Source organism: Paralichthys olivaceus, chromosome 9, assembly GCF_024713975.1.
Source record: "Paralichthys olivaceus isolate ysfri-2021 chromosome 9, ASM2471397v2, whole genome shotgun sequence".
Taxonomy (NCBI): Eukaryota; Metazoa; Chordata; class Actinopteri; order Pleuronectiformes; family Paralichthyidae; genus Paralichthys; species Paralichthys olivaceus.
The window spans coordinates 15,546,737-15,567,746 of record NC_091101.1 but is presented as its reverse complement, the minus strand read 5'-3'; the positions used below and the strand labels follow the sequence as shown (position 1 = coordinate 15,567,746).

Below are 21,010 nucleotides of genomic sequence, written 5' to 3'. Positions count from 1 at the left end.
TCTGGTCAACCAAGGACATCCCTCTGGACCACAGTTCACATCTTAACCACAGGAAGTGATACTCCTAACCACAGGAAGCAGTTAAAACAACCACAGGATGTGATAAGCACAGGGAGACGCTAATTTGGCACAAATGAAGTGTTCCTTTTTATCTTAACTGAGGTAAAGAGGCACAAAATGGCAGCTATACTGACTGTGCTCTTACCCTGCAGTCTGCGTCTCATTGGCTGCCTGGCACAGGACGTACATGTTTCTCTCCCTTGGTCTTTCTCTGGCACTGAAGGGAAAGCCACTTCAGAGTTCTGGCAGTGCAATCTGGCAACCTGCTCTCGAGCAGAGCCCAGTTTTTTGTGTCAGAATTCCCTTTTTCACTTTTTTCTCCTTATTGTGTCCTTTACTCTCTTGATTCCCTTGAGCAGACCAATTTGTCCAGAGGGTTTTTAAGTTAGAAAGGAGAGCTTCTCTCTCCACACTATAGATGTACGTGCATTCTTGTTTTCCTCTTGTATTACTGAAGCCTTGATTTGTCAGACATGAGACTTCAGTGTCAGCGTAGACCCTGATGTGTCACTGACTGTCCTTTCTGGAGCTGTACACTCCACCAGAACCTTTTACCCATGTGCCTGTGTCAAATAACCAATGTTTTTCAACACACAGACACATGCATAATTCAGCATATTGAGAGAGAGAGTAGTTAAAACCATGTATGTTGTTTTTGTCCTCATAAATCTGAACATGCAGCAGCATAGCATGAAGATAACATACTGCAGTGTTATTGCAAACTAAAGCCACCATCTAAAAATCCAAAGTTAGAGCTTTTTGGGAACAGAGGCATGGCCGTGATTAAAGCACTGACCTAGTTATCAGCTGTGGGGCTTGTGCTGCTGTGTCATAAGTGGGGGAAAGGAAATAAGTAGGTGCGTATAAAAGATCGCAGGTCCTATCCTTTGTTTCTCCCACATGCAAATTGCAGACTTTAAATAAACATGCCTTTGAAGGTGAAGTTTACACAGATGGAAATGTTCAGTGCTCACTGAGCACTGCATGTGTGCCTTTATGCAGACAACTATTTCCTTTATAAAGGTGGGATCATTAAATATTCAATCGGATTTACTAGACGGCACAGCGCTCCCGGTCATAATGGAGAGAGTGGTTACTGTGTGTGTCTGTGTGCGGGCACAATAGTGTGTTTAGAAAAAGTGCGTGTTTGTTTGTGACAGACCTCGTTGTGTAACTTAACATCCTCCCTGTTATCCAGTTCTCCTCAGGCTGTGTACTTCACCGTCAGCTGCTTTGCCTTGACATCATAAACCACCAACTGTCAATCCAACAAGCTCAACATACACACACATGCACACAGTGTAGAGAACAAACCATGAATTAATTACAATTCTTTTCGCCACAGGGCGACTGGAGGACCTGAGGTTGCCATGGGAACTGGTCCCTGGCCCCAGCCCCCTACTGAAGCCGAGCAGCTCCAGGCTCTGATGGCTGCAGCGAACGGTGAGTCCTATACCTCGTCACCTTTCCCTTCCCTCCTACCAACTCATCTTCTTCTATTCTAGCTCTGTTCTTTTTTATTTGGAGGAAACTCACTCACTGTTAAAGTTCCCTCTGTCCACGTGATTGTTTCCATGAAGTCAGAATGTAAACGTAGCTGCCTGCACTAATTCAGATAAACAGTACACAGTGGATGTGTTGAATTCAATAACATGACAGAGATGCATGTTTCTACTGTAACACACTGATCACATGCACAGTGTTTTTCTCATAAGCAGCAGGCTTAGGGCCACTCGTCTGCTCCTGCAGTGACTGCATAACCAGCGCACGCACACACACTCACACACAGTGAGTCATCTTTGGACTGTTACTGTGGTAATCACATGGAAAAATACACATGAAAGCAGCCACTGAATATAGTGACACAAACACAAAACAGCCCAAAAAATGGTGGAAGGACAAAGATTTATTGCCAAATGCACTCAAGTCATTGTTTCCACTGTTATTTTATCCTATTGACACATCACACACACACACACACACACACACACACACACACACACACACACACACACACACACACACACACACACACACACACCCTGTCCTCCTCCTGGACACTGCACCGGATGGTGTGTGGAATTTTTCCATTGCAGCGAACAGAGGGAGAAAATGCTCTCACCCGCGCCGACTGATAATGTCAGCACAAAGTTAGAACAAACAGTTTGTGTCGTCAGGAAAGAAGGAACAAACGGTGCATGTGATAAATACTGAAGGTCATCTCTCCTCTACAGTTAATGACACTGCGTTGATAAGGTTGATGCTTTAGGAATCTCACAATCGGAGCACTGAGTCAGAGCAGAAGAGAGTTTAAACACTGTGTTGTCAGTGTGAAGCCGGTGAAAATATCTGTTTTTTGGCAGTTTTCACGTACGTGTTTATATAGGCTGAGAGGAACTACAGGATGGGGGAGGGAACGTTTGTGTCTCTGGCTCTGCAATGCAGGGGCTGTGGGAGAATTATGAGCTGAGCAGCTACGTCACTCGCACACTGGCTCAGAGCATGCATGACAGAGAAGCAGAAACACATGAGTATACTAGGGAGACAGTTTAATCATTCATTTAAAACAAATCTGCACACCATGAACATTTTTTCTCACCATCTCCTCTGCCTCTTTTGTTCATGTTTTTCTTTTCTACTCACTGACCAAAATCTAATGTTCACACCCTTTAATCCACAGCCTTATTCCTCATAGATTATTTAATAGTAATATGTTTTAGCTCTTTTCATGACCTGTTTTTAATTCACCACCTCTGTGTAACACTGTCAAACTAAAATCCTTCAATTTCTTGATGTCTAACAAGTTTCATTCCTTTCTCCTTCTCCCTCCTCACCCCTTATCCCCCCACTGTGTCTCTCTTCCCCCCAGAAGTGAGTGAGGCTACGGCCACCCTGGGGCCTGGCACCATGGGCCTTAGCACCCGCTACAGCCCCCAGTTCACTCTGCAGCATGTCCCTGACTACCGCCAGAACGTCTACATCCCCGGCAGCACGGCCACCCTCACTTCCAACCCCCAGCAGCAGCAGGCCACCGCCCAGCAGGCCGCCCAGCAGGCGCTTCCTCCGCCCCAGGCCTCGGCCCAGCCCGAGCCCCCCAAGGCCGCCCAGACCCCTGCCTCCAAGAAGAAGTCCACCAAGAAGGAGAAGAAGTAGATCTGGATGGAGAGAGGAGGAGGAGGAGGAATGATAAACCCGGCCTGATCTGATGAGAAATTCAACCCCCCATACCCTCCCATTAGGTATCTGACTGTCACTGTCACTCATGCTAGCCACGGTCTAAATATTGAGAGCAAATCAGTTTAGGCCGCATGGACGATGTTGATGGTTCTTTGACAGAGTGTCTTGAAGAATCTGAATGTGTTGAAGGCTGTTGATGGTGTTGATAACCCGTGCTGTGCTAAAGGTCTAGTATTGCTCCTGTAATCTTTGTTGGTAGATATTTTTGGCAGGGTATGGGGGGTTGTTGTGATTTTTTTTTCCTTTTGGCAAAATCAAATGAACTTGGACAAAGAGATTCAGTGTAACGAACCTTGCTGGGATGACAAGGCTAATCGCAGTGATGTATTAAGAGATGAAATGTTGATGTCTTTCATGTTGGATTTATTGTTCTTTCCTGGTGGTGGAGAGTTGTAAAGTACGCTAGTTGCCATCCATTAGATTCCTATATAGGATCAGCCTTACAGGGTCCTAAAGCATACGTCCTGTGGATATAAGGCTGTTGTTCGACAGGTATTACAAACTCTTCTGCATGCTCTTTAAGGTTCAAACCACATATTCTAGTTTAGAGTTACAAACTATGCATTGCAAAAGCAAAGGGGAGGACAACAGGAGTCTATTATCCTCCCTTCAATCGCAGGTCAACATAATGCACATGTAGCATTTATTTGACACAAAATGAAAATTACTTTTGTAATCATAGTTTAAAAAGATACAATTTTAATCTCCTGTTATTTTTTATGACCTGAGCATGCACCCAGAGGACGGGCCGGTAGAGGGTGGAGAGGCACGGCATTGTTTAACGGAGTCACGAGCTGTGCTGTCCGTGCAGGTGGTGTAACAGCAGGGCCCCGGCTTCTGGTGTAACACGTCCAGATGGGCACAGACATGTCCTGCACCCTGTACCGTCCCCTCTTCCTACCCAGCTCGTGTCCTCCCCTCACTCACTGCCCCACGTTGAGAGCCAAACAAAGTGAAATGCACTGTTCGTATTCTGAAGATGAGATGCTGTAGGGGGTAGGATATCACTTTGGTCGTTAAGGAAAGCATAGATGTGGTGAACTTAAGTGCTTAGGTGTTTCTAGACACTTTGCAGGCCTCTAGGGCCAGGGCGGAGTATTTTCCCTCACTTTCCTAAAGTGCTGAAGAAACGTATTGATGTGACACAGTAACACGCTTTTTTTTCTTTGGGAGATAATGATTCAATAGCATAGAGGAATTGTTTGTATAAGAAATGAAATCGTCTTTACGTTGCCGTCCATCTGTCTGTCAGGGCCCTGGCCAGCCATACAACTGCATGAGGAAAGGCAGCTTGCACGCTGGTTCGGGGGGAGTAGAGATGGGGTGTTGTGGTGAAGGGTACACAGACTGAGGTGGCACCATTACACCAACCAAGAGGGTGGGGAACAACCTTGGCTCTACCCACTGAATGTACAGAGGAACCACTGTTGACCCGCCCAACCCGTAAACTTTCTCTAATGCACTGACCCAGGTAGAGGTCAACAGAGCCAGGCACAGCTGTCCCTGTAGGGGAGGAGACACCACTCCAGAGCCCTTTGAAACATCCTTCTCCACTGAAAAGGAACCTCAGCCTCTGTACCGCTCACCTCTCCCCTCCACTCCCCGGCCCTGTGAGGCTCTTCCCACTGTAAATAAACACAAGTCCTGTCGATGGTATGAGCCAGTTGTTTGTATAGTAGGGACCACGTCCAACATTTTCAAAATAAAAGTCCCTCTCCACAAGGCGTGGCTTACTACTGGAATGTGTTGCATTTTGTTTTTCAAGAAAAATAAGAAAAACCACGGTTTAAAAAAAAAAAATCAATAATGAATAAAAAATCTGAGATGTTCTTCAACAGTTTGTGTTGCAATGTAGTAACTAAGCACCATGGAAGCCAACTAACTCTTCAGTGTAAATAAATGAATTAAAGATAACTTTAGATAAGTAAACAAAGTGACACACGTAGACTAGTTAACTTGTGATATGTGTTGCGCATATTTTTGTGTTCATTTTCTCTCTACTATCTTTTATCACCCTGTAAAGAAACAAAACAAAAAAATATGGAAAATGTTTCTATCCTTCTGTAACCTCTTAATGTTCTTTTGCGGTGATTTTATCTCGTGCATTTGTGAAAGAATGCCTCTCATTCTCTCTTTCTGTCCATATGAACAAATGATTATAAATATTATATATGTGTATGTCCGTCCGCTGCTGAATTAATACTGCTCTATCCTGCTGTATTATCTTTCTTATCAAATGCTTAGCCCCCACGCTACCCCTGTGTTACTCTCTTATTTTTATGCTAATATTTATATTGCTGTTTTATTTTCTCTTGGACACTGACATTTCAAATAAAAAGATTCTGAAATCATTTAAGAAATTATTGTCTGTGTCATCTGTTTTAAGCTAATAATTATATTTCTTCTTTCTTAACTGCTGTTTAGCAATCTAACTTTGTGTGTACCTTTACATTGCTAGTAAAACTCAGCTTTGAAAAGTATTATGTGCTGCAAAATCCAGTTTTCTGTACATTAAAATCTGTGTTATACCTTTATGTCAGTGTGACCCAAGTTCAGCAGCACTGCGGCTCTTCTAATGAAGCTTTACTCCTGGTCCAGTTCATGTGTTCTTTGTGTCTGTGCAGAGGCAGATAGAGAGTCAGTGTAAGTTCAAAGTAACACATGCTTCTTAACTCCTTTTTGATTACATGATAAATTGAAGTAAATGATTCTAATGATAAAATGATCCAAATACAAAACTAGAATGACACTCAGAGCACATATACCTCCACCACAGCCCAACAGTCACCTTGAAATTATACATACTTAAATTGTTCAGTCTCTTAAAGATGCTTGATTTTCTTCATTAAGGTTCTTGTATTATTTCTTTAGAAATACCCCAAAATGTGGAAAAAAGTCCCTCTCATAACGTTAAAGAGAAAAGAATTCCTGTATCTGCAGAAATACGTCATGGTTTCTTCTCTGACCCAGACTGCGACCCTGACTGCATCCTTCCACCAAATTCAGTCCAGTCGTATTAACATAACCCCTCTAAGTTACAACAAACAACAGCTGATGAAAACAGCAGAGGTAATTATCTGTATATATCAAAGTATTTAATTAAATTCCCATTTTAAACGGCACTGCAGCAAGAAAAACAATTTAATAAAAAACATTATCCAGGAAAAAGAGTGATACTAATAACCTACAATTTTGACAAAGAAAAGCTTTAAGCACATATAACATTGAAAAGATGCTACCACTCTTGTTGAGTATAAGTACAAGCATGTTAGCCAAGTTGTTTACATAAGGAATTCACCTCCAACCCTTTTTTTCTTGGGCAATTATCAAAATAAAAAAAAATAAAAAAATAAAATGTTATTTAGGTAAAATTTGTTCACATTAAAAAAACTAATTCCGAGTAATCTCACTTTCTCCTGCTTCATCTCATCGTACCAAGGCTCATTTTTCCACGTGGAGACTTCAGGGGACACGGTGGCCTTCTTAGGCTCTTTGTGCCTTTCATGAGGTCTTACACAATAACATACGTCCCTATAAATAGCCCATTGGAGACGTCACCGAGCAAAACAAAAGGAGCAGCCTTTAACTCACTGCTGCAGATGTTGGGGGATGGAAGCAGTGACTGCTGAGCTGGAGGGATGGAGATGATGAGAGTGTTGCTCATAATTCAGACATGTTGTCCATTCAAATGTCAGCGAACGCAGGTTTCCTACGTTTATGTTCCTGAACATGACACAAGAACAGCAGCTATGAGACATCTGAGTGCACACTTGAATAAAGATGCTTTCATTCATGTTAAATTCTTACCATTTCCCCTTTTTAGATTTAATAAAACCCTTTTTAACTATCAAACACTACACACTCACATGCCCAAGATGGCTGACTCCTCTCCTACCCTTCTCTTGTTGTATTATGTGGTTGCTACAGCAACTGTCAGCCCCAGCGCTGGATGCTTTTCCTCGTATCCACATGTTCATTACAGATCTATGCAGTGGACAGTACTGGCTCGGCTCGGGGTGGGGGGGCTGGCTGAGCTGAATGACCTGCGGGAGCACAAAGTTATTTGTCAAACCACAGAGAGAGACGTAATCAGGAAACATGTCAGAGCCCAGCAGAAAGAATCCCACAAAGACACAAGAGGATGAGTCAGAGGTAAAAACACACAGTGGGTTTCCTCCACTTTGATTCATTCAAGATTTACAGGAGGAGTATACGATTCTAATTTTGGTCAACAATCAACGGAAGCTGAAATATTATTCATGTGGGTATATAATGCACACTGTGTACTGTTAGGCTTTAAAATAACTTAAGAGCCACTTTGTCAGCTGATGTCTCTCATCCTGTGACTCACAGAGGCTCCTGATGTCCTCACTGTCCCCATGTGTCACCCATTTCCCGCAGGGGAGACCCAACAGAATGGGGAGATTGTTCTTTTATTGCCCACCCCCTCTATCTCGCTTAATTAAGCACATTCCTGCTGATTATACACACAGAGAGATATGCACAATAGACTGTGACAGTAACACACAGGCAAGAGCCTTCAAACCGGAGATATATAGCAGGGTCCTTCCAGTGAGGGGAAGCAGTAGCAGACTGGAACTTGACAATAGACAGCCTGTGTGCGGTAATAACATTAGTAAACCAGCCTGCACATAAGACAGATAACAGGCGTCCTCTCATCCTGAGTGTGACACATGTACACTCATTCAGGCAAGTTGGGCGGCCCACAGACACAATTACATAAACGTGATCAGTCGGACATTCAAACAGCTCTCAAATTTCTTGAGCAGCCTCAAAATCAAATTTATCCTAGTTACACTAAGATCAGTGGGAGGGAAAGCAGCGCTGCCTCTCCTCCCTCTCAGCGTGAGAGCTGAACTTCCAGCGAGAGGAAACGAGGATCTGGTTTCAGTCTGAGGAGGATCACCTCTGATCCATGTGTGAAAAGAGCAGGACGTGACGCAACAGGCCACATGTGGCGGGACAGGAAGTGAGTTTCCGCGCCTCTTTTACTCTTTTTTTCCCCTCTCAATAGTCCAAGCAAGGGGAAATAACCCTCCCCCTCATCCTCCTTCACTGACTTCCTCTCTATTCCCCCCTCTATTCCCTCCTTCCTCTCATCCTGCAGCTGTCTCTGCAGTGTGCCGGGTCACCACATGTTGGAGGACAGAGCTCTTCTCTGTGGATTCACACACTGAAGGATAAATACCAGCTTAATCTGGACATTAGTGTGAATCTGGGATGAAGTGCACATACTAAGCCACAGTCAACTTAAGCAGGGTCTCAATCCAAGTGACCGACTTAATGGAGAGACCCAGAAACAGGCAGCAGTGAGTTAATGCAGTGCAGAGACAGAGACTCTCCTCTTGTTTGGGATGGATGTTCTCCATAAAATATTAACAGGGAGAGAAAGGAATGGAATCTTTTTTTCCTGTTGGCTCACTCCTCCAGCTCCAAAAATAAACCCTGACTGTCCTGCACATGCACAGTGTCGAACATGTTCAACCATCTGCCTCATGATATTTCTAACATTAAGTCAAAAAAAAGGACTGTTTGCATCATCTGAGAGGAATGTGCTCATCAGATAGGGTCAACAGGGAGCTCAGTCGTCTTTGGCTGAAAGAAGAAGCAGGAGCACTGGAGCCTGAGCGTTGCTGAGGCTAACACTACCCTGATTTAAAGAGACACAGTAATGTGCTGGCTCGGCTAAATCACAGAGATGGATCTGTAGCAATGTGGAAGAAGAAGAGGAAGAACACAAAGCCCCCTTTCAAGGCAGCAAACTCCTTTTTTTCTTATTCTGAAAAGTCTCCCTCTCTCTCTCTCCTGCTCCATCTTCTTTGCCAAGAGCTCTCGCGCCTGTTGTCTCAGCTGGGAGGATGGAAATCAGACAGGGGGGAGATAGGAATGAAGGGGAGAGACAGAGGGAGGGACAGTGAGGGTTGGATTTAGAGGGATAATTTCTTGGTTAAGATTTGTCTACAGTGAGGGATGGAGGGAGAGAAGAGGAGAGGGTGTCACTTTACAGGTTTTGAGTCAAAGGTCAAGAGTGTAAAAACAAACAGCTGCAGTTCAGTCAAGTTATTTGACTATAGTGGTTTCAATTCTCTCAGCACGATGGAGCAATGTATGATTTTAAAGAGATCAAAAGCTTCCATCTGGTGCAATGTGGTTTGGGGGCATCATCTACTCCCACCCTGTCTCCACACACACACGCACACACACACACACACACACACACACACACACACACACACATGAAAAAACATTCAACCATAACCCAAATCCCTCTTTAAAAGCCTTACACCCTATAAGTACCCCATCCCCCCGTATACAGCACTCACATACAGCTGCCACACCCCCAGCACAGCACAGAGCATCTAATTCATTTCCTCCAACGCTGCGGTTGTCATGGAAACATAAAATTCCCCATTGGAGTGAGGAGAGAAGTAGGGAGTGCAGAGGAAAACCAGCGGATAAAATGTGAGGATGCGACATAAAAAGACAAAGAGGCAAAAGAAAGTTGTGCTTTACGTGTGTGTGTGTGTGTGTGTGTGTGTGTGTGTGTGTGTGTCTACATGTCATTGCATACAAAGGATGTTGTCTTGCTCGTGTGACATTTTGTTCGTGCCATGACATTCACTGGGAAAGTGTGTGTGTGTGTGCACGTTCTGAGGCGTCGGACACATTATGAATGTGAAACCCCTCACACATGCAGACACTGACACAGAGGCATGTCGACAACTCAGCACCATGGCGACAGGTGTTGCCGCGGAAATGGTGCAGCTGCTGCATGGATATTTCAGGCTAATCAGCGTATCCCCTCTGCCTCCCCCCCACCCTCCTTACTGTGCTCTGCTCCGTTCCCTGGACCAACACACCCCTGATCATAATGGAGGCTGGAATGCAAACTTTGAGGGGGAGTCAATCTTACACATACAACTGTGTGTACACTGTGTTATTACATATTCAGCTGTTTGATTAAAAAAACCAGACTCAGGGGTAATCATTTTCAAATCAATCAGTCATGTGAAAAGTCTTCAACTACCCTGCTCTCATGAAAATAAGACTTTGAGGAAATAGCCCTTTAATCCCCCAGCCATCCTCAAAACATGGAAATTTAAGGTGACATAATCAAGAGCTGTAAATTTACCTGGAAAATTCGTTTTTTTGTTCAGTCAATAGTTGGACAGTTTGGGAAAAGCACTTATTTGCTCTGTGTCTGGGAGTTAGATGACAGGATGGATATCATGATATTTGCTGAAGTATGGAGATGGTGCCAGGAGTTGATTAGCATATAGCTTAGCATAAACAGCCAAACTGGTTGTGATCAAAGATTAACAGTCCAACTTTCAATACCCCTGAAGACAAACAGAAATTTAAAACTACTGGAAGTGGCTGCACCCTGTTTGCCAACAAATAGTTATAGCATGGAAAAAAAACCATGAAATAAGAATTTGACCTTTATTTATATATCTGATTGAATAGGAATAAAACTTCAAAGTAGCTTTTTTACCATCACATCCTGGTTCTGGCCAGATTAACTGTTTACTCACAGTCTTTACACAAAACTAAGCTAATCACTTCTCAGTCATTAAATGGGATAAATTTTTCTATGGAATATTACTGCAAATGTTATGTAGTTTATTCCAATATTAAATACTAGTTGTCTAAACAGATATAAAGATGGAGGGGGTTTAAAAAACATTATTTATTAAGCATTAAACATCATTGATCTGCTTCATCAGGACTCTGGTGTGCTTTCATCACATCTGACTGACACACACAAATAAACAGATTCATACTTTAAATATATTGTTGAATTCTCCCTTTTCCACCGTGACCACTCCAAAATACTCACAAGAGCAAACACAACCAACAAACAGAAATATCTCAATTTGAAAGAAGCTGTAATGTCCTAATTTTTCATGTCAGACCCAAAGAAGATACATTTTCGTAATTGAGGTCATCATCAGGAAACACATACACACCCATAAAAATGCACAAAGAAATGATAAACTACCCTGCACACTGCCAACTCACCTCTTTTTTTTACTGTACATCACACAATGTGAGAGACTGCATCTGTGCAGCGGTTACAAGAGGAGTTAAAAAAAAGATTAATAGAAAGCGATAGATATTTCATCTTGTGAACTTCATTATCAGGAATTCCAGAAATGTCTAGAATGAGCAGACATCCTACCACAGTCAGAACTCACATCAGAATCTTAAAACAGAACGAGAGAGGAAAAACAAACTAGATCTAAACTTATGAAATCAACAAGGGGGACACGTGCGACACACGCAGGACACCCACAATACTGGGGAATGAGGAGGTAGCACAAGACACACCAGAGGTCAGAGGTGTAAAGGGAATTGTACCGATTGTAGCATCTCTTTTCGGAACTTCATGAATTTTTAAGAACCAGAAGAAGATTAATGGCAGAGATAGAAGCTGGTGACGGTGAACACGAGTCTGTTCTTCTGTGCCTTTTGACGCAGTGCAGTCACACTGTGCACAATTAAACTTCCCAAGTCTGTTCACAGTCTGCATGAATCATGACTATAGCTTGAGTGCATGAGTAAGAGTTTGTGTGTACATGTATGTGTGTGTGTGTGTGTGTGTGTGTGTGTGTGTTTGTGTGTATCAACAGCAGAGAAAGGAAACAACACTTCAAGAGGATTAATTAGAAAATACTGCAGGATGTTCTGAAAAAAAGGAGGAAAAGAGGAAAAACAAGCTCCAGTGCCCTAATTTACTGCTCTCATGGAACATCACCTCCTTCTCTTTTTTCACCCCCTCTCATCATCTCTGCATTTCCACCAACACACAAAACTCATTTACTTGGTTAAAATACTTTCAACCCGCCCCAGTCTTTTCTATTATTGTCCCTATACATCCATTTCATGGTCTCTTTTTTGCCAACCCAGATAACCAGACACACTCTGCCCCAGATAAAATGGAGGTCTGTAAGTCTCCCTCTGCGACCCTGCCTCTCCTTCCTCCATCCTCCCACCTCTCCCCCTGCAGTGACCCCTCTGTGTTTCCATCTGAGGTTGTGGTGGGGGTCCAGGGAGCAGTTTGTGTCGTTCGTCTGTCCCTGTCCATAATACTCAAATATTCATGCGCCCGCTCTGCATCGCGCAACAACCGATGATGTCGGCTGGCAACAGACTCCCAGTTTCCATGGCAACCTCCACCATCCATCCCTGTTGGGTGGGTACAGACGGTGATTACCTCCCTGGCAACATGTAGCAAGAGGGGAAGACATGTTTGCATCACAGGGAGTAGATCACCAAGAGTTGAGACAGACCGAGGAGAAGAGCAGGACAAATGAGGAAAAACTACAAATAGTTGATGACAATTAGAGAAAATAAAAGACAAAAGGAAAAAAGCAGATGTTGTTGGTTGTACACTGAAAGAAAGACAGAATCTCTACACAGGGGAGAGACGAGCCTCCCCATCCTCAGCTCTGCCTCTCTCCAGGTCTCCTCCTCCTGGCTCTTTGTTCTATCTCTCCTGCACCCCCACCCCTCCATAGCAGAGAGACTATAAGCTGCTTACTGTAATACAGCAGCACAATGGCTTCTAATGCTCCTCTTTTACCCCCCACACCCACCCTGCCTGCCTGAAAAACAGATTGTAATGCTGCACACTGCCCCCCATTCACACACTGCTTCACACTGGGTGCTTCTGGGAGGTACGGCTTCTCTGAACTAGACGTGACACTGCAGCACTTCCTCTCTGCAGAGGAAACGTCTCTGGACCAGGACTTAATGGAACACTTGACCCGTCTGTCCTTTATGTTATCAGTGTGGAGCTGTGAGTCATGGCTAAGCTGCCCTTCTGTAACTGTCCTCCATCTCACTTCAGTCATTGTTTACTAGCCTGATCTTTTCTTCTCATCTCCTCTGCCGCCATCATTACTGCAGGCTCCACTGAGCCTCATCCACGATGGTTATTACACTCTGTTTCTGCTGCAGCTATACATTCACATCTGTGCAATCTTTGTCTATGTGGGTCAGTTCTGTCTCTGCATCGCTCCCTCCATTTCCTCTGGTAATGTACAGACTCCATTTTAAAAGTGAAAAGCTCGAAGACAAAAAAAATACATTAAACCCAAAACATGTTTTGAGAAGGAGCAGAGGTGGGGAATTGAAGACGAGGACATGAAAGGTGAGGATGAAAAAAGAAAGGGAAAAGGAGAGAGAGGAAGATGTGGGAGAGGAAACAAAGGGAGTGAGAGCGAGAGGTGAGGAAAGGAGACGAGACAGGCAAGAAAAACCTCAGGGGAAGTCGGGTATGGATGCTGATTCTTGCCAGCATGAGGTTAAATGTAACCATGGTTACGAGGAAAAGGAGTGATGTCATCGACTCTAACATGTGCTTGGCATGGTGGGGGTATTTTTGGGGGGTTGGAGTTATGAGTCTGTCTTTACCCTCAGTGATTTACTGTCTCACATCAGGAGGAAAACGTGTAAACGTGTTTGTGTATGTGGAGATAATAAAAGCTGAAGACTAACATTGTCATTGTCTTTAACGTGTGTTCCAGTAATATGGTTTTATTTCCATTATCAGTTGATTTGTTTCCAATTAATCAATTAGTCCTTCATCCAATATTTGTTATTTTTGCACAACAGGTGGATGAAAAAATGTAGTGATGTTCAAATCATGCAAAAAAAAAACGTGTGTGTTTGTGTTCTGGTTTAAGATCACAAGGGTCAACACTTTTCCATATGAACAAAAAGAATCAGTCACTTCTTCATCTAGTGATAAAGATCTGTCCCCCGTACTCAAACTGGGTCAGGTCAAATGTTTAGAAAGGTATGAAATTGTCTTTTTTAATTCTCTGTAACCTCTAAATGTCAGTGTAGATGTAGGTTACTCATCTTCACCCAGGGCTTAACCCCTTAGATGGGGATACCTTATGTAGGACAAACACACACACACATGTAGACGAAGACATGCATGCATGCACCTCATAAATACCCTTATATGCCACACCCAGTAATGTATTGCCCCCAGAGGAAATCAGACTGCTGCAGGCTGAGCCAATGTAGGTCAATGGACTGACACCTCCCCTACCTCCATCAATGTGTATGGACAGATAGGGGGCAGGAGGGAGGGGCGAGGCACGTGTACACTCGCACGTTGAAAAATAAAATCTTAATTTTGTTCCTGTCTTCCTAAAATCACAAGAAAATAAAATCACTAAAAGCTAAAAGAAAATATATGTTATATAAATTCAAAAATAATGTGAGTGTGTGAGTATATATATATATATATATATATATAGTAAACAAAGTGGATGATCTCATGAAATGGGTCAGTGGCTAAGACCCTTGTGATCCGAGTCTGACTCGTCCACATAGACACAACAGCCTCGGGGCTTCCTCATGGTGCCACCATCATTTTCATTTTCCTCATACCAGCAATCGACGACTACATCACAACACCACGTCTTCCTCATGCTGAGAACATCTGAAGGTTCAGACATGGACCTCAGAGGTTTGTACCACCTCATTGTCTTATCAGTAAAGATCATCCATCTGCTCATCTAAAAGGGCTTTTCTCTGCCCTGCAAGAACACGTGGTTCCTCCCCAAGTATCCAAACACAAACAGAGCAGCGTCTGATTCCAACAGTATTGACGTGTTTCCTCAGTTTGTGTCTGAGGACAGAATCATCACTGTCTCTTTAAAAATCACAGGCGTTGGTTTGTGTACAATGATTATCTCCATAGTTACTAAACAAAGTCTGATAAAATCAACTGTCAAATCATGTTAAGGTCTACACATGTGTGAGATTATGGCTCTAAACACAGCTAACATGTCACTTTAAGATAAATGCCAGGTTTGTTGCGTCCACACTGATATCGTGTGTACTGATCCTATATGTCTCTTTCATGATTGTTTATTTATCATGTCTACTAAGGCTGTGTAGGTATTCCAGACTGTGCATGTGAGGGAGAAACAGGGAGGGGAGCAGAGAAAGACAGAGAGCACTGTAGTCATGCATGTGGCTGCGTAACCCCTGGTGCTTATTGATATTCTGTTTGCATCAGCCTTCAGCTCAGCCTGCAGGAGAACACAGAGCCTCCTCTCTCTCTCTCTCTCAGCCTCGCTCATATTTTGGAGAAAAAAATAGCTCCTCAGAGAGAAGATGATGAAAATGTGTAAAAATGAAAAGTGTGGGTGGTGGAAGGATTTATGTGTATTGGGATTGTGGGGTTCATGGTGAATTTGGGCAGAGGGACTGAAGACTGGCGACATAATAAATGTCTGTTTGTGCATAAATACATATTGTGTGGTGATGTTCTTTACCGTTTCGTAACGCCACATGACGGCAGGAGGAAAACCGATTTTCCGTTCTTGCTGCTGATGATGAAAAGAAAAGAAAGAGAATGATGAGAGGGAGAGAGGAGTGAAGCGGATTAAAAACAGAAGAGAGCAAACAAGAAGGAAATGAAGGAGAGAAAAGTTTTATGATAAAATAAGGACAATTGAAATATTTCTTTAAAATAAGAGCTCTGATTCAGATATTTCATTTATCGATTATTAACTGTTTATAGATCCAATAAGTCATGATAAATCTAAACATCCAACAAGAGACTAAACCTGTTTGGCACAATAAGAATAGATCAAACTGAGGAGACCACAAACTGATGGCACACACACACACACACACACACACACACACACACACACACACACCATCAAGTTCTTTTCACAACATGATGCCCGGTAACAAGCTGATCGGATTTGCTGCTTGTTTTCTCCCCTTATCATCATCATCACAGTGTTTTAGATGCAGAACATTTCACTTCCAGTTGAGCAAACACATATAAACACATGACAAACACAGGCAGAAAAATCAGATGACAGGCAGTGTGGGATGGAGAGATCCATCAGAAACAAAGAGGTGGAGGAAGCCAGGAACATATAGAGGAAACAGGAAGATAAGCAGGAACACAGGAGAAGATTTGTGTATCGATGCAGCTCAATATGGAGACGGAGAAGCAGACAGACTCACACCCAGGGTTTTTCAAGGCCTCAGGGTTGAAGACGTCCAGCGCTGTGATGATGGAGATGTCATTCAGCGGCGTGATGGCACAGCCAATCGGTTGACACTCTCCCGCCCATGTTAATTGTCCGCTAATTGTGTGTCACATGGAGAGTGTTGAACATGAAGCCGAGTAATTTGATCAAGGTGATATCATTAAGATATGATGACCAGGGCAGGGAGACTGAATCAAGCAGGAGGACACACGTTTACACACCAGACAGAGATGTGTGTGTGTGTGTGTGTGTTATGTTAATTTCTAGGAAAAATAATGCAAATTGAAAGGATATACTGTAAAAACCACAGCACCATTTACATATTCAAATACTCATGCAAGGTCACATGTGTACTATGATTTAGAAACATCAGCTGAAGCCAGTTTTTCTCTTGGCATTGGTCCGCAGTCCATCCGAGCCCGTTTCTCTGGAGTTTAAATGCCACAGTAGAGTGTATTTCTCTCCTTAACCAGCAGGAAAGTTGAGAAACGGCCAAACTAAACAAATGAAGTTCCACTTTAATCCACAGTTCTCAGAAACTGAGACGGAGAGAGAGAGGAGCTGAGGAGTGTACAGCCAAGTTTAAGACAAATGAAACATTTATTTCAGAGCCCTGGCAATGAGGATGCTGATGGCAGCCAGAGCAATGCAAACACACACACACACACACACACACACACACACACACACACACGAGAATGTCAGACCAAAAGAGAAAGTTTGAACAAAGAAAGGATGGGAAAACAGAAAGAAAGAGGAAACCAAAAAATTAAATACTATATGTTCTGTGTGTAAATCTATGGTTTTGCTCTCTCCACAGTTGAGGTCACATCTCCACATCTACCACTCCCTCCTCCTCTTCCTCTTCCTCCTCCTCCTCCCTCTCCTCCTCCTCTGCAGGAGGCGGAGGGGTGACAGATATGCTCCAAGGTTCACTTTGCTACCTGGAGACCGACAGCCTCCCTCAGCCAGCCAATCAGAGGCTATAATTCACAGCCTCCTGCTCTTCCATTGGTCCACCGCTCCCGGGAACTCATTCCACTATCAATGGCCGTATCATTGTGTCGTCTGGCAGTGCTGAAGCCAATTATACTGCCCCCTCTCTTTGTTCAGATCTCTTTTCTCCAGCAGACCCCCTTCACGCATATAGGGGCACACACACACACACACACACACACACACACACACACACACACACACACACACACACACACACACACACACACACACACACACACACACAGACGCACGCACGCATACAAATCTCCCCCGACTCCCTAGAATGTCACAACAAGAGTCTGAAGGAGTCTGGGAATCAAGAAAACCTGAAACTCATAGTAATGAGACATCACTTTGGATCCGTCTGCAATCCATGCTATTACTGCAACTACAAACCCACATTCATATCAAAATAAATACACCTAAATATACTAGCTTTTTTTTTAAACTCTAGCCATAATCAAAGATAATTCTTCTAATCGTCTCCAATACACATTTTATTTATAGCAGCTTTGGTGCAGCTGCAACACTGAGGAAGAAGAATGATTATTTAATACGGCGAAAAGGAAAAATGAGCCTGTGGACGAGGAAACAGTCGGCCTTCAACAGCTGCTGTCTGCATCATGTTTCACACCAACAGTGAGTGTTAATGTTTTAATATTTAAACACATAAAATAATAATCCAGTGTTAAGAATCAATTATAAATAAACACTAAATGCTATTGAAACATGCTAATGTTTGCTGAATAGCAATTGAATAAGAAGCACAGGTCTGTCTGACATGAAACATCATTTGTTTTGTGTTATCAGAAGTTAAAGTATTGACAAAATGAATACGATGACCAGATGATGTCTGGATAAAGATGAATCCTGATTGGAATATGAAATATCTTGCTCATATTTCTAATTTCAGATCCATCAGAACATTTCACTAAAAACCGCATGAGTCGACCTCATTGTGGGGCAGCAGCACATTTCCATTTATTGCTCATCTGAACTAGAGCGATTTATAACTGTGAGAACAAAAACAGCCAAGTCCGACAAAGTTAAAACAGATGGTACAGTGTTCTCCACCAGGCTTTATTCAAACTTCTCAAATGTGATGTGTGACAGCTGAATAAAGCAGAAAAGTGTAGTTACCTCACTGATAATGGCTGGAAACACTGAAAAGAAGCTTAATGTGCTGGATGAGAGTTGTGCAACATGTTGTAGTTGACATGAGCTCGATAATTCTAAACTACAAGATGATTTTTATAACTCATATGACAAATGACCTATTGACAGAAGCAACATGTGTGAGTAAACTGAGGATCTGTGTGGGTGGGCAGGACCTTTAATAGACCAGTGGTGGGATGTAACAAAGTACATTTACTTCATTACTGAACTGAAAGTACATTTCGCATTTAACTGTAATAAAGTATAAGTAGTGTGATAAAGTAATAAATAACGAGAGAGGAATTTGTTCACTGAGCCAATCAGAGCCAGTGGGTAACATCAGGACCCGCCTCCTGCAGCAGCATCATCACTGGTGATTCAGAGGACGCCTCCACAGACTCGGATGCAGCAAAGCCTACTAGTGAATATGCTACACTCTGCATGTACTTTTACCTTCAATACTTAAAGTATTTTTAAAAGCAAATACTTATTTAATCTTTTGTCACGATAAATGAATCTCACCATCAAATAACATGACATCAAAAATCAATGTGGCATTCACATGCAGCACTTCGTAGTTTTTGGAATCTAATGTACATGATTCTTGCTGTTTATGGTTGAATGCACTTATTAGAAGATGCTCTGGATAAAGCCTCAGCTGAATGAACTGTAATGATACGTAATGTAATGACATGAACTCAGTATAAACGAGTTTGTTCTGTGACTTCTTCCAGCTCCCTGTTGGCCACATGAACAGGATGTTTACACGCAGCCAACCTGTGTCTCAGGAGTGTAAGTTTAAGGTCACGCCCACATGAGAACACACCTATAGGCTACATTTACTCAAGGATGCAAATGAGCCAAACAAAGGAGGCAAACACAACAGGACACACACACTGAACACACACAGAGAACACACAGAGAACACACAGAGAACACACACACGCAGGTCATCTGTTCTCAGCAGCTCCTGCTGGAACGTCGGTGTGAACAAAGTTCTTTACTTTTTTATCCACAGGCCTCAGCTTTTGTTCTTCACCTAATCGCTTCATCATGGCCGACATCTCCTCCCATCTGCCCTCACTGTTTCAGTCCCTCAGCTCCCCCCCTTTCATCTGCTCTTCTCTATGTTCCTTGTTTCATTCATTCTCAAACACACTCACTTCTTTTACTTGCAAATCTCACTCTCTGCTCCCAGCTGGGTCACTGGAGCACTCCCTGAACATCACACCTCTGTATGTTAGCATAATAATATAACCTTAAATAACATAGCCCAAATTAGATTATTACATTTTGTCAGAAGGCAAACGTTCTCCGCTCCACAACTAACTCCTGCAGGTCTGCTACACAAATGACTTCAGCAATGCTTTTGTAGAGAGCATATGGACACACACACACACACACACGTTATTGTAGTCTTTGATTAGGATCAGATGCTGTTTTCAAACAGACAGGAAGAGCGACAAAGACACAAACACGTAAAAAGAAATAAAGCACTTTTTGATTGACCATTTTCTTTAGTGTCAAGCCAGACTGATCGCAGCCCCATGGCCTACATGTGTGTGTGTTTTCCCACAGAAGGATCATAAATGATGAAAGGAAGTCAGCGGTTTCCGGTTAAATTAACACGGGAAGTTAATGAGGTGAAAGCTCAGATTCACTGCTGAGCCGAGGCCTTCGTTCACAGTGCACAGGAGAGCTGCTGGGAAACGGGCTCCTTATTCTCCAGGTGTTTCACATGAAACAAATTCCAAAAACAGAACTCATTATTTTCTGGAGTGCTGAATCAGATGAGAAAACAGTAGAAGGGGCTTTGTTTAAAATGAGAGAAAAGCACTGTGTGTTTAAATGTTTGAAAAGTTTTCAGAATCCTGCAAAAACCTTGTATTCATAGACAATAGAATACAGACGAGAACATGGTGTGCTTGAAGCTTTTGGAATAAAACTGCCCAGCAGAGCTAATACTAAGGTACATTATCCATAAACGTAGCTTTCACTGCAGTTTCCTGTCAAGTTTCATTGTCCAATAAAACCCGACACTTGGAGTCTGGCTTTTTTTGACGGATGTTTATCATCCATAGCCATTAACACACATAAACAAGGGGGTTGAATATGAATTTAGTTTTCAGGTGAAACTGTCCTGCAGAATGATAAAGGACAAGAGTTTTTTCTTTCTAATTTAAATAAAAAGCAGAAGCAAATCGGTTGTTATGTTGTGATGTGTCGTGTCCAAGTCTTTCAACACGCCGCAGTGCTGTGTCTCTTACTTTTGTCTTGTGCTGGTGTGCGTGCTAACGTTATGTAGCTTGATTTAACTGGAAGAAAAATAGAATGAAAGGAAGTTGATGATATGAGTCGAGTCCGGTGGCTCCTGCTCGGCTGGAAACAAACGAACAAAACTTTAATAAATGTCGTCCCTTTTTTACTCGAATTGATTCGTCAATAAACGTGACTGTGAATACACTCACAGGTTCTGTCACCCACCCAGATATGGATATTAA

The 21,010-nt window shown here is 42.8% G+C and overlaps 1 protein-coding gene across 50 annotated transcripts in view; it reads left to right on the top strand.

Annotated features, from left to right (window-relative positions):
* Window positions 1–5,657, top strand: part of LOC109648067 (protocadherin gamma-A11-like) — a 225,240-nt gene extending 219,583 nt beyond the window's left edge. For 46 of the 50 annotated variants that reach the window (XM_069531630.1, XM_069531650.1, XM_069531624.1 and 43 more), the window contains 2 exons: window positions 1,406–1,503; window positions 2,930–5,657. In XM_069531630.1, coding sequence (XP_069387731.1) covers window positions 1,406–1,503; window positions 2,930–3,213 — 382 coding nt within the window. In that variant the 3' untranslated portion in view covers window positions 3,214–5,657. The remainder of the gene's footprint in view (window positions 1–1,405; window positions 1,504–2,929) is intronic. The other 4 variants (XM_069531613.1, XM_069531608.1, XM_069531610.1 and 1 more) reach the window with 1 other exon arrangement.
* Window positions 5,658–21,010: the final 15,353 nt, after the last annotated feature.